This window comes from Diorhabda sublineata, chromosome X, assembly GCF_026230105.1.
Source record: "Diorhabda sublineata isolate icDioSubl1.1 chromosome X, icDioSubl1.1, whole genome shotgun sequence".
Taxonomy (NCBI): Eukaryota; Metazoa; Arthropoda; class Insecta; order Coleoptera; family Chrysomelidae; genus Diorhabda; species Diorhabda sublineata.
In genome coordinates, this window is record NC_079485.1 from 3,227,014 (window position 1) to 3,241,895 (window position 14,882).

Below are 14,882 nucleotides of genomic sequence, written 5' to 3' on the forward strand. Positions count from 1 at the left end.
CTTCTGTGTAGTTTGTTAAATACCTAAGTGAATAGTGAATTACCCGTAGTGCTTTCAGTATTCGTGTCTGCTTCAGAATTAAACTGTACAACAAGTACATTTTTTTTTCAAACTGACCATCAGCAACTAAAATTCATGCGACCTAGATCGAAGAATGCCGATCATTCATACAAAATTCCGTATGAATAACCTAAGCTGGTGATTTCCAAGATCATCATCATTCTCAGCATGACAATTACTGGAACCTTTCTGCCTCTAATAATTCCTTCCCGTGATCTCCCTCGCGGGCAGCGGCCCACCAATAATCTATTTTAAGAATCCTGGTATCTCCTCTAACGCACCTTCTTAATTTCGACCCTATTGCCTTTTTTCTCAGAGATGCCGTTCAGTCTTATATACTTAACCACGTCTATGTATGTAGAGAGTTCTTAGCTTTTACTGAGCCCAAATGTTTCCTCAGAATTCTTCTTCTCATTGTCCAATTTTCCGACCAATAGCTCAGTACTGAAAGTATGATGGTTTAGTTAAGGAATACTTTGGTTGATCTAGATATTCTTATTACTGAGCGTAGATATTTGAAGCTATTAATAACAAGAATCAACATAAGATTGGTGGGGATTTTCACACTCTTTATGTCGATTTGTGAGGGAAGTTACCAAATATTCTGATACAGAATTTTTAGTTTATGATTTTGTAACTTTTTCTTAATTGTGGTTTTCGTAATTTTCTTCATTAAAACTGTAATATTTATTTGAAAACATTTCAAATATGTGGTACCATACCATAATGCGTCCTAGATAATTTTCTTGTATTTTGTTTTTTTTTTGGACTGTCGTCATACAAACAAAATCGTGACTTTCTTCACTATGTCAGTACCGTTAGCCGTAACGAGTCCTCCGGGGTACTACATAGTAATCAAGTGCGGACAACAGTTCTTCGCGCTCTGCCATTACATTACAACATAATATTGAATAAATTGAAGATAAGAACTTATCAGTGATTCTGCAAGCTTGAGTGTGTAGGAATTTAGTAGTGAATTTTGAGGTATTTGTATTAACATGAAGAAGTGGAGGTTTATCATTGTGAGTATTACTTATTATAGTTTATATTATATAGTTTTTTTTAATAACAAATTATTATCATATGATAGGATTGTTTTGCTGCAATCAGCATAGAATTAATCCAAACTGATTTCAATAATCTAAACTATTTTATTAAATTAATCATGTTTTTATTCTGAATTTCTTCACAACTTTATGTTAAGTTCAGCTGTTATAACCGACCCACTTAAATCTTTTTATTAAAATTATATATTTCTATAAATTCTATTTATTTAAACTATTCAACATATACTTGAATTAAAAAAACATTCATCAACGGATATATTTGTGATTGCCAGTGTCTTTATATTAATAGAAATTACCGTTTAAAAGGAATTTTCAAATTTTTAATCATCGAACAAATTAGGAAGCAAAAGTGTGGTAAATATCATCTTGAGGTTCATATTCTTTTTGAATCATACTTTTCATTCATATTAGTAAGTCCGTATATAAAAAATAGTTAATGAGAAATTGTTTTTTTTTCAATATTGTTGGAAAGGTGCCAAAATGCCAACAATACAACTTAATATACCAAAAGACTTCCATTTGGAACACAAACCTAGATCATAAAATGTAAAAGAACAAAGTCACTTAATAAGTCATGTGACTAACTAAGAAAAATACATTTTTTTGCCAACAATCGATGCCGTGCTTGTAGAAGGATTTGTCTTTTGCCTCAAAATAGCCTTCAGCTTCAGCAATTGCTTCTTCATTTAAGCTAAATTTCTTACCGACGAGCATTTTTGATATCAGCTAATAGACAGTAATCACTGGAGATAGTCGATGAACAATATTCCATGCTCATCCTAAAATACTGAAGCCATAACCTTTCCAGCTGAATGTTGTGCTTGTGGACGCTTCGGACGTGGTTTACCGGCTGCACTCCACTCAGATGATGATCGTTTTAATTCCGGAGTAAAGTGATGGATCCATGTTTCATCTATTGTAAAATATCGACGCAAAATATCTGATTTATTATTTGTAAACATGACCAAACACTACTCTGAATCATCAACATGTTGTTTTGGACCGACTGTGAGTAAACGATGCACCCATTTTGGAAAAGCTTTCTCATAGTCAAATTTTCATGCATTCATCATTACGCAAATTATATATATTAAAATAATTTCTCTTTTTTTTAATCGAATATATTAACAATATTTATAGTTTACATCTAATAAACATGCCTCACATCTATTGGAAACAAAAACTTTAAAACAAAATCACTTTAAATATCAATTAGCTCTAATTTTTGCTCGGATAACCCCAAATTACGTGCTAAATCAGTCAACTCAATTTGAACAATCAAATGTGGCTCGCCGGAACTGGTACTTGGAGTAAAAATAGGGTCGATGCATTGTTCTTCGGAGCTGATGATACGTTGTCTCCAGTATCTTCTAAAACAATATTTTGCGGATCTAAAGGCGCAATCGGTACTGGTAAATCTTCATTGTGGGGAACAGGTTGTATAGTAGTCGGCAAATTTGGATACTCGATCTTGTGCACCATACCGTACGACCACGTTTAAATTCAGCAAGGATGGAGCAGAGTCCGGATAATACTTTTAAAGCCATTTATGAGCTTGAACAGTATTTTTTCATCAAGAAGCAATGATAAATTAAGCACACGAAATTGTTTTGACTCTATTGTTCTGAAAATAACAAAAGTAGCTTCACTTAAAAGGCTGTCACTTTTTCCCGACTAATCGAAATGTCATGAAGTTTTAAGCATAGTCTATTGAAAGTTGATACTTTCAATTAATTAATTAATTAATCAAACTCTTATATTTTAATTAACAGTTTTTCTTTTAGTGACGACAAAAAGACAAAACCATACAAATAAATTCAGGCTGTTAATAATCGTAGTTTAATTTACGCCGATAAACGCTAATAACATTGATGACAATAAAATTAAAATAAATAAATATCTAGAACCGTGTTAGTATTACAAATAGTAAACGTGCAGGTCATTTTAAAATTCTCAAACAATACACAAAAGATATAACTCAAAGTTTCGTTGTACCCCGTATATTCGTCCAAGCAGAAAAATAATGGACCGAATTTACTGTCGCGTGACAGTACTAAAATGTGTATTTATAGTTACCTTATAAAAAACGTTTAGAATTGTATAATTGTTTACCTAACACTAAATTGATATGCTACAGTAGATTCGACCATTAGATAAACAATCCTTAATAATATTTATCGTCAAAATACAATCATCGGAACGATTCTTTTTAGTCTATGATGACAACTGTTTTTAAGTATGTCATAAACTTTTTTATTTATAGATGCACATTCACAATATAAGGAGAAAAACTGTTGGTAGGAGCACTTAAATACTTATACTTTTTCAATGAGTTTATCAAAACAAAATTTTTCATCACAGAATTATATATATCTAAGATTACAGCACTTCAAGCCCACGGTTACATTTTTACATTTAACAAAATTGCAAAGTTTAATTAACCTTATCAAGCTCTGCTTTGTTCTTCTTCGTCTACTTTATTTAGTATGCGTCTCCAGCCCATTTCTGACCTCTCCTATCCATTTCTTTTTCGGTTTCCTCCTTCTTCTTCTGATTCTCTCTCCCTCCCTTTCTGATCTTTTTTTGAGCTCTGACTAGTTGTGTAATCGTAATATATTTCTCTCAGCTCAGCATTCACTCTTTTTCTCCATAAATCGTTGTTCATTTTTCCTCTCTTAAACTTTTTATGCACTCTTCTGGGTTAGTACCCAAGACTCACACCCATACAGTACAATCATCGTTTTGTACAATCGTATCTTTGCTGCTCAGGATAGTTTTTTTACTCTCAGAACATTATTCAGGGATCACATTGCTCTACAACCCTTTGCTATCCGATTTTCTACCTCTTTCGTCTCATCATCCATATTGGTTATTAGCATTCCTATATAGTCGACGAACACAACTTTTGCAACTTTATATTCCTTGTTTTGCGACCTGAAATGTCTGTTTTCCCCTCATTCTTCCTTTGTAGTTGCATATATTTACCCTGAAACTGAATCTTTTTGATTCGTGTTCCAACATATGCTAAAATTTCATGCTTCCGATGATAGTTCAAACATGCTTTTGTGCTTTCCTTAAGATTACTTCCAATGTGAAGCTGAAACGTAAAGTGGATAAAGGGTGGAAAACTTTCTGATAGCCACCCTTCCCACAATACTTTGTTTCAGTTCTATCCAGAGTCAGTTTTACCATTCTTATTAGTTTTTTTGGGACACTTTAAACTTCTAAAGCCTCATACAACTTTGTTCTCTCTATTCTATCATAACTTTGTTTATAATCTATGAACAGTAAATGTAGTTCTAGATTTTGGTCTTGGTTATTTTAAATTTAGAAAAATATATTGTAATTTGGGTATTAGAGCCAGTGTAGGGACCAACAGCATTCGCCATATGTGTGGATGTACTAAATAGGGTTAGCGCCGATGTTTAGCACTCGTGTTGGGAGTTAACCGTCAGTTGTCCGTTTTTTGAAGGAGATCAAAGGGATTTGACAAATGTTAAACCAATGAATTTGTTTTGAAATTTCTAGAGCTGTGAAACTGATTCTATGGAACGTAGTATGGAAGTTGAATTATCACTTAGAAGAAGGAGAGAGTCATTGATGTCTACTTATAGACTACATACCAAAAAAATATAGCAGATAATTACAACCTTTAAATCAATACTTAATCACACTTAACGGTAAACGCGATTTTGTCGATCTTGCAAAACACCGTACTGTGAACCAGAGCTCTTATATTTACTGATTTGTAATCTGTGAAGATTTGTAACACACCTTCTTCTGCACAATTTAATTCAAAACATAATTGTCAGCAGTCATCACTGCAAATGTACACCACGCAATTTCTTTTTCTCACCTAGACATCTTAACATTGGCCTGATGCGGAAAAAAATCACCTTGGCCCCAATGTGTGAAGCTAGCGTCACAGGAATTTCATGATAGCTCAAGATGATTCGTTACCTCGATTAGAGTAGTGAAAAAACGATCAATAGCATCTTCATTTTTTTGTCTCTTTCAGTGGGATAGAAATTCCATTCCAAACGTTCTTAACACTCACAAATCTGTATTTTATTACAATTATGGAAGTGAATTCAGGTATTTTGTTAGATGCTCAAAAAATCTCTTACATAGTGAATGAATGCGTGAGACACGACTATATCAGTTGCTAGATTTTCAACTTGATTTTTGGGTAAAATCTGGATGGCGGGCCAGAACAAAGCATATTCTCGCATTTTATTATATTCTAAATTTTTGGGCGTAATGAAATTATTTGAAAAGTAGTTTCTAATAAAAATATGGCAAAATACCGTAAAATTACTGAAACAGGTACGGCAACGCCTTTTAGTTTTCAACTTAATTTTTAATAGAAAATTTTTTAGTAGTGCTTTTAGTAAGTAAGTAAGAGTACTCAGATATAAATTTTTATTTTTACCCACAGAAACGGTACACCCGTTTTTTAATAGAATATTATTTACATATAGTCGACAATGACTTATAGTAAGCCCAATATATTTAGTGACCTAAATATATTAAAATCAATGTGTCTTGGTGTTAAACATAACCATAAATAAGATGGAAAAGTTAACTGTTCCTTTCATGGTTAGCATACAAAATCCTCGGAGCTCTGCTAGTGACACACTTGCTGAGTAAAATTATTACAAAAGTCACATAATTGGGTTAGTGATTATTACATTAGTGTTTTTACTTCCTTTTCCGGTAAGCTACTGTAATTTCCAAGATTACAGGTGTATATAACTCGACTAACAAAACAATTATCTTGAAAATAACTGGTTTTTAAATAGATTAGAAAAACTGAAAGCTCATTGCAGCGTAAAACAATTAAGAAATTTAGATTGAAGAGAAACGATGCACTGTTTATTGACACACATGGTATCTCCTTAACAGCATTAAATCTCATAACAGTTAATTCTAGTTTTTTAATGAAAATCAGATGATTATTTACCGGCAAAAGCGACTTCTAAGGATAATTTGTAGATATATTTCTTAAATAATTGTTATATTAATCGAACATGAATGTGACAAAGATATACGATTTAAATACCAGCTGGTACATATGGCGTGAAGTAAATGTTTCCATCTAATTGGAGGAAGATTTGTGGGTATATAATTATGTACACTTAATTCAAAACCAAAATTCATTTATATAAATTTATCAAAAGTCACGAGACACAAAAATAACCAGCAAAATTTTGAATATTTTATACATAAAATTGTTTTTTGTTTATTAATTGACCGATTGTAGATTACTTACTGTTGTTCTCTGGATTGGAAGTATTTTAAAGAATGTCGGTAGTATCAATTTAGAATTGTTAAGTTTTAGATTAAATAATACAATTAGCTAATGATCTAATTCCCAATTTGGGTCAACAAATTCCAATTCTTTTCTTTTTTTATTAAATCTCCTTGTTTCAGAAATAATATCTTGCGCCATTTCTAAGTTTACATTCCAATAATTATTAATTACCTAACCTAACCTAATCACATTAAAAATATACGTGAGATATATGGTCAATATACAAAATTGCGTTTTTTCTTTTCTACTAAAATTTAAGTAATTTCAAAATTATCAGTAAAAGTTTAGTTTTCTGGAAAGCAAATTTTCAATAAGTTGAAAGCGGCGATGTAATTCGTACCTGTCATCGGTAATTCTTTTAATACGTTTGGTGTTTCTTTTAAGAAATAACGAAGTCGATACCGACTTCTAGACAAGATAAACCAGAATAAAATACTCTCGATTCATATTCTTCCTTTCTCTCTAAATCTTGTAGGCATATAAAAAGAATGAAATTACTATACAATGAGAGTAATTTTATAAATAATTAGAATGTTTAGTTGCACCAATATAAATTGTAAAGAAATTTTGCAAAAACTGAATACATAAGCCATGACTACCACTTCTAAATCGTTACACAACGAAATAGGTATGTAACTGAAATATCCGGAAATTCTGTTTAAGAAAAGATAAAGAAATAGATACTGAAATAAAGCCAAATACAATTCTAAAATTATATAATAACCCGATCATATCTTATGGAACCGAATCTAGAAAATAACAATCAGGAAAATAACTGCACTAGCAAACCACTTTAATCATTAAGTACTGATAATAGTATATATGCATAAATATATAGAAATGAGCTTTGGGTAGGTCTATAACTAAAAACGCTCAAAATCTTGCGTGTGGTACAATTTCTGACCTCGACTATACAAAAAAAAAACTACATATTTCGGAAACGATGTTCAATTTTCCAATTTACGTCAATGAAATTTAATGATAAGATTTATTGAAATTGTTGATTAAAATTCCACAAAATTTAATATTTTCAAGACAGCAGCGGCTTTATATCAAACAATAATGAAATGCTGCCATGTCGAACTAAAAAATTCCTGAAAAGTATTCACTTTGTATGTATTTCATTCAAAAATTATAGCTTTGAACGTAACCTCTCACCATCAAAAAAACCTGTTGAAAATAACTGAAGACCGGTTGTTGTAATTCATGAAATCCTAAATGCTAGTTACTAGTTTATCTTCCGTTATTCTTAGAATCTTCAATTATTATTAAAAAATTTCTTTTTATCTATCTTACTAGGAGCACATTATTTAATTTCATTTTATAGATAAATTCGTTAGATTATTTATAGTGATTAAATGAAAAAAATTTCACGTAGGCAACTGTCAACTAAATTAAACTGGTATACCTAATGAAAACTATGAAAGAATATCGTGGGTGTCACCATGCCATATGTTAATAAAAATTTGACCCTACCTACTTTACATAACCTTGACCTCGACCATACCTCGACTCAGCCTTATTCATCCTTCAAAGGTCGTTAACAGAAACATTACTTACAAGAATAAAAATGTAATGACATTCCTGTGTCGATGCATTGGTGTATAAAGAACTTTGGTAACATATAATTTTATTAAAAACTTGAATATTCAGTTAATGGCTTAGTAGGTAATACCTTTTAAATGTTCATAAGAAAAATGCATATGTTCTAAAAAAGTTTCTATTCTAATATATCATGCGGACATATTCTGATGGATTTAATTTTCATTGTAAGAGTGATATACCTACCTATTATAAAAAACGTGCATTCAGACAAAATATGAAAAATTATTAAAAGCAAAAAATAGAAATTTTATGATAAAAATCAAATACAACAATTTTGGCAATTAGTAAAATTAATATTAGACATGGGCGACAAAATTTATCCTAATTGTTTATTTATGAAGAATTGGTAAGTAAACTTACCTATCTCAACATTGTTTTAAATTACCGATCTCAAAATTCAAGATTCTATCATATTAGAAACTGATTGTTCTTCAAAACCAACTTAAAGTACTTTTTAGAGTGCAAGAATATCAACTTTTTCTTCATATTTCTTTAAGTCAGAAGTAAACCATATATAAGATGGTAGGTGAAATATGGTCATATATTATTTTGCATGTAGGATACTTTTCCTCAATAAAGATCCATCAAAAAAGAGTCACTTAAGGTAAAAATGTCAAATGTGAAAAAAATGCACATATGATGGTTTACCTCTGACCTACAGTAATTAGTACAGGTTTTTCTGTACACGTTTTTAGATTTCACAAGCAATTATTCAGCAACTGCACTATTACCTCAACTTCTAATGGGAGTGAACCATTCATTTCACAAAACTATGAATTTTAAATAAATTTAAATTTGACAATCACATTACAAGCAAACAATTCCTTTGTTACTTTAGGAACAATACTCCAATGCAACAAGAAAGGAATTCTCAGAAAAATCGTGGTAATATAAAATTTTGTATGAAGTTCGAATGATAACGATATTTATGGCACGCGCCGTGTTATCAAACTCTGCTAAAGCCTCGTCATTCTTAATATAAATATGTGAAAAGTGACGCTAATGAAAAGTTAGGTTAGGTCATGAACATTAGCACTATTTTTATAATAAAAAGTCAAGTTTTCGTTAACAGCAGTTTCAAAGTTGCTTCAATAAACTCAACTTGATGATAAGTTCGAGAACAATTCCATTTACTAATATAGCCGCTGATTTATATCGCAATAATCAGAAATTAAGTTTATTTCCAACACTTTCTACTACAAAATATATTAGGTATGTGTATGTGTGAAATATTTATTAAACAGCTTTAATCCAACGTAACACTTTTCAATCCATTATTTAAATCCTCTTTGTAAATCTTGCATAAATTAAATCAAGTTTGAACAGTTAGTTTATAAATGATATAACAGTTCTGTAAAATTTAACATAGTTGCTTTTCTTGTATTTTAGTAACATGTTTAAATTAATACGGAAGCTAAAATATATCGAAGATAAAATGTACTAAAACGACGTATTTCTGAATAAAGAGAAAGAAGCTAATAGGCGAATCTCACATTTACACTCATCATGAACACTTATAATACTATCAATATAAAAAAGATATTTTTTTTGACTTTTTATTAACATTTTCTTACGTAATTGCAAAGCTGACATTGAATTGTAAGGGCACACAATAAACTTCAATAGAATAAATAATATTTAAAACTTACAAAAGATCTTCAATACATGCCCAGTTTTTTATAAAAGACTAAAGAAAGTGTAAAGAGGTCCTAGGTCATCAGTTTTTTTATTGTTTAACTTAAAACCTAGTATGTTAGTACCTATGTTAGTAACTTTACATTTATGGAAGGAAATATATTCCGCATTTTTTCTTTCTTTTTTCTTTGAATGTGGGAATCTAGATAAGAAAAATATTGAAAGCTAAAAACATTATTTCACTTTATTATATTCCAAATTTTTTCTAGATTCTTCTATTCTATTACAATTTTGTACATTGTGGCATAAACGATATTCAAGAACCTCCTGAAGGATACTATGCTTTTGTGGAATCTCCAAATGCAGAACCTCCTAAAGTGCGACCTCCTCCATACACTTATGTCCCAATTGATTGTAGAGAAGATGATTCAAGATCACCTCAGGGTTCTCCTTTTAATTTGTGCGGTGACTTAAACAAAGGCAACATACCGAGAAACCCAATGGGACAGAATGTGTTAGGATCACCATACCCCTTGTAAGTGTTTGATTTTAATCTTTGATGCTAAAATGAAAAATATATATCAATTTTGATGCCATTTATGAAGATTATTAATACTATCAAGGTGTGTAGAAACTTGCTAAGTACCTTAATGAACAGAATAAATATGCAGTAGTATTTTATAACTAAAATAAATCTTTATAGTGAAATTAATGTATTTTTGCTTCTTACATTATGAGAGCTCTAGTTTAATTTACACTGACTGTACTAAAATAAAAATTTTATTCAAACAACCTGTTAACTATGTTATATAGATTGCTTGTTAAATATTATTATATCAATCATAATGTATTTGTGTTAACTATATAATTTACTTTTTTTTTCAGTGAACTAATTAGAAACATGACGCTAAAATATCTCAGCAGAACATTACCAATTCTTAAAGCCGATGAAACATTACCAAAAGTTGCCCAACTCCAAGATGATTACATTAATCAAAACAGGTCGGTGCCAAACTATTCTTTTATTTTTATGCAAGGGCTGGTAGAAAAATTACTATAGTTTAGTGGAAATTAATAGAAATTTCTTTAAATAAGTTAAAACATTACATTTCTCCAAAATTTGTAGCTTAGTTCCCAATCCATAAACTGACTTCATCAACAATTTTTTACTAACGTAATAGTTTTGAGTGACTTTTTTGTTAAATATTAATCTCTTTCACTTTTTCATCAAAATAGGAATAAACATAAAATTATAAGTATTTGAACACATTTTTCTAAAAGAATTAGTAATGATTATTATCTATGTTTTTACATTCAAAAATTCTTTCAAATATATAATTAATGGTGATAAGATAATTGTATAAAACATTATAACTTTATCATATGAGCTCAACTATTTTGAAAATGCCCTTTTATCATTCATATTAACTTCAGTCACTAAAATCCACACATATGAAGATTAAATGACCTCCTATGTGAAAGCAATAAATAAAATAAATTTAGAGGGATTTATTGGTTAGGTGATTAAATTCATCCGAACGAGTATTTTTATAAATATATTATTTTCCTATTTTATAAATTGCATATTTCTAAAATGCTGATGCTAATACCAAAATTCTTCAATTATATTTTTAGCTTGCATAATGAACATCCCAATGACCGTCGAGGAAAATCAAAACGAAACACAAATAGTACTTCTATTTTATCAACAAATGTTACTCACTTGAATCCCATAGAATCTTCCCGACAAGCAAGGAAATTTTGTGATCAAGGTGGTGTTTTCTGTATGCTTTACAAAGCGATTAATGGAGAACCAACTAATCCCACATCTTCACAATTACCTCTCGAAAGAAGAGACGACGCTCCAATAGCTCCTCCTAGGTATGAAGGACCTCCAACACCTTGTCCTGCAAAAGTTGAATATGCTACACCAGTTTTCGCAAAGAACTATCAAGGTATTTGGCGATACGTAGTACAAATACCTTATGAGGGTTATTTTACTCAAACTGTTGAAGTGACACGGTAAGAAAAATTATACTATAAAAACTTTGGAAAAATATCATTGTTTTCTTTCAGATGTTTACAAGCACGTTGTCATTACTTGGATGGTGGATGTTTATCTTCTCCAAGATGGTCGAGTCTTCTAGTAGCAGAAATATATTATCCTGATACTATTTTAAGTAGTAGTGACGCTACTAATCCTCAAAGAAGTCCAGTGGCAGCTTCTCAACCACCATCAGTTCAAGATTTTCAGGTAGTTACCCATGGACGAATAATTTATTCGTCCAAGTATTTACCAATTTCGAGAGGGAATTTTGAACATTTAATCAAAATTGTAAAAACTAGATGTTTGTACTTTTTCACATAAAAATGGTCTATTAGTAAAGAAATTTGTTGTGTAAATGCGTGTGCGTTAATAACTGCTCAATAGTTATTATTAAAACATCTAAAATCTATTATACAACCAAATGAAGGTCTATAAACACGGAAAAACTATAGTTTTTAATCAACGCACCAAACTGGAATAATAAAAGTGGAAGGTTGAGTTTTAATTTTGAAATTCCCACTAAAAAGGAAAGGCCACATTTGGAAACTGATAAAAATCTCGTTCTTGGCTCAGATCCGTATGAGATCCCTATCAATCATGGCCCAATTTTATATGTGGACCTTACATTATTTAAGAGATTCAATTTACAGAAATAAAGGTGTCCTGTAATTTCTCAATTTACGAAAACTTCTTAAACCCAAATTTAAATTATTTTATACCTTGTTGATTTTAATGTTAAATTATATCAGAAATATAGATAATTTAACTCCTGTTGTTTTTAGAACTATCAGCAATACCTACAGAAACGTGCCGGCTTGCAACCATCTTCCACAGACTCAGTGACCACCCAAAGACCTTCATCTCACTGTGATGGAGTGGATGGATTAGGATGTTTTCAAGTTCGACTATATTATGACTGGTTTCTTATCCCAGGATCTTGCAAATGCTGGCGCCCAGATTACTTCAACAAATATGTTAGACGGAAACCAGACCTTTAAATTAGATATTAAAAATCCAATTTTATGAGCTTATCATTGATAGAGGGCTGGTTAACAAGTTTAGTCTCAACAACAATTACAAATTATACAGAAAATTGTCATTTTTTGGCTAAAGACATGTCTTGCAAAATTGTGAAAATTTGCAACATGGTGAATCCAGATAATAGGACATCTTTTATTGTACACAACCGAGCAATTTAAAATAAAATGATAAGCTTTTAAAGTGGATTTTAATACTAGCTCAGTTTTTAGTAACTAAATCCAGACATATGATTCATCAAGTGTTGTATATATCCAAATAATCGTACAATTATTTCGATACTTTTAATTGAAACAAATTATCTAAGAAAAGCAAAATACTAATGAACATAATCAAGTAATGTTCTAGTATCATTTCATGACATTATAGAACTAAATATATTAGAACTTGTTGATAATTCTATCAATCAATCAACACTACAGTCGTTTGAGGCTGCAGACAAACGAGCAGACTAGACCAAACAGAAACAGCCAATTAGCACTATCTTATAAAACTATCCCCCATGCCAACAGAAAATAGATGCTGGTAATGATGATATAAGCAGAGACTGTTATTGCTTGTTTGTTTCTTTATTGCAAATGTGTATTCAAGTTGAATTTATATTACTGAAAGTGAAGACTAATGATCGAAAATATCTGATAAAGCTGATTAGCAGTTTTTATCATGCTCTCTGTTTCCTACCCTCTATCTATATATGTACATCATAATCTGCAAATTACATCTGAAGTTTAGTTCACCACTAATAAAGCTACACTTTCTTTTTGAAATTATATGTATGGATTTTTTACTGTAATAACTTTAAGACTGTTATTTTTAACATGATTTTAAATCATTTAATTCTCCAAAATGTCAGAAATTTCTTTGTTTTACATTATATATGGAGTTAGACTACTATACTTTCAAGTTACTCATACTTCAACACATATTTGTCCTAGTTATTCAATTCAGTTGAGAGAATAAGAACAGATTATGGTAGAGCTTTATAACATCATTTCTAAGCAACTTAAATACAAATTTTTGTGAAAAGAGGTCTTTAGTTAGATAAATTTTGGTAATTTTTCAAAAATACTTATTGAAATAAGTTGTAAATAGAGGTTTGTTTAATTTAGCACTCTGCTAATTGCAAGTAATACAAGAAAAATTGAAAATGTATAGAGAAAATTATAGTATTGAATTCAAAAGATGCTGATAGGAGTATCAGCTACCTACTTTCAAGCAGACACTATGTTGTAGCACTAAAAATGTAGACAATTATTCTCGATAATTTGAAAAACAAATTGATTTTATGCCTAATGGAGACTTTAAGCAGTGGTGTTGTGCTTATTTTTTTTACTGGAACGCGTATATATAATTATATAAACAGGGCCGATCCTGTGTAGGCGGCCGCTCTGTGCGGTCGTCTCATGTCCCAAATTTGACGACGGGGTGGAGGGAGATTTCCCTCAATTTTCAAATATATATATATATATATATATATATATATATATATATATATATATATATATATATATATATATATATATATATATATTTAATAATACATGAAAACACCAATGGTTTTTATAAAATATTCCAAATAGGATTATGTTCAGGATCTTGTGGTTGAATTTTCCTTGTTTTATTGTCATCCGATGAATGATGAGACCTTAACCAAGTTTTTACATAATCATCTGGTTTAAATAATTGTTGTGGTGGGCCATTCATTTTTATAAATAAAAGATTTGCTAGATTTTCAATTAATATTCTATTTCTTTGTTCATTTAAAATAATATTCATATTACTGAATCCGCGCTCACACTCTGCCGAACTGCAAGGTACAATATTTATGTATTGAATTAAGATTTCCAAAACCATACGTGAACCAGTTCATGTATTTGTTTCGGTCCGGTTCGAGTTCTTTAGTTCTGGAACGCGTTCCTGTCCAAAAAGGAAGTACCGGAACGACGTTCCGGAGCGTTCCCGCTCCACAACACCACTGACATTAAGTGAAATATTCAGAGCTTGAATTAATAAGAAACTACTGGAAATAAACTATTTGCTTCCTTTTTAAATGTGAAAATAAGTTGCCTCATTGATTTCAGAAAGTTTAATGTAAATTTTATGAAATAATACAGAT

The 14,882-nt window shown here is 30.5% G+C and overlaps 1 protein-coding gene across 1 annotated transcript; it reads left to right on the forward strand.

Moving 5' to 3' along the window:
• Positions 1-9,796: 9,796 nt before the first annotated feature.
• LOC130451809 (uncharacterized) lies at positions 9,797-14,185 on the forward strand. Its single transcript, XM_056791068.1, has 6 exons — positions 9,797-9,814; positions 9,951-10,216; positions 10,567-10,683; positions 11,317-11,703; positions 11,758-11,935; positions 12,511-14,185. Exons 1-6 carry the CDS (start codon positions 9,797-9,799, stop codon positions 12,724-12,726), a joined length of 1,182 nt encoding a protein of 393 aa, XP_056647046.1. The 3' UTR covers positions 12,727-14,185.
• The last annotated feature ends 697 nt before the right edge of the window (positions 14,186-14,882 follow it).

What these genes read in the sequence shown, in the direction of transcription:
- LOC130451809 (XM_056791068.1), top strand. An exon ending in GATTACATTAATCAAAACAG is followed by an intron (nt 10,684 to 11,316) that starts GTCGGTGCCAAA and finishes TTATATTTTTAG; the next exon opens with CTTGCATAATGAACATCCCA. An exon ending in CATCAGTTCAAGATTTTCAG is followed by an intron (nt 11,936 to 12,510) that starts GTAGTTACCCAT and finishes TGTTGTTTTTAG; the next exon opens with AACTATCAGCAATACCTACA.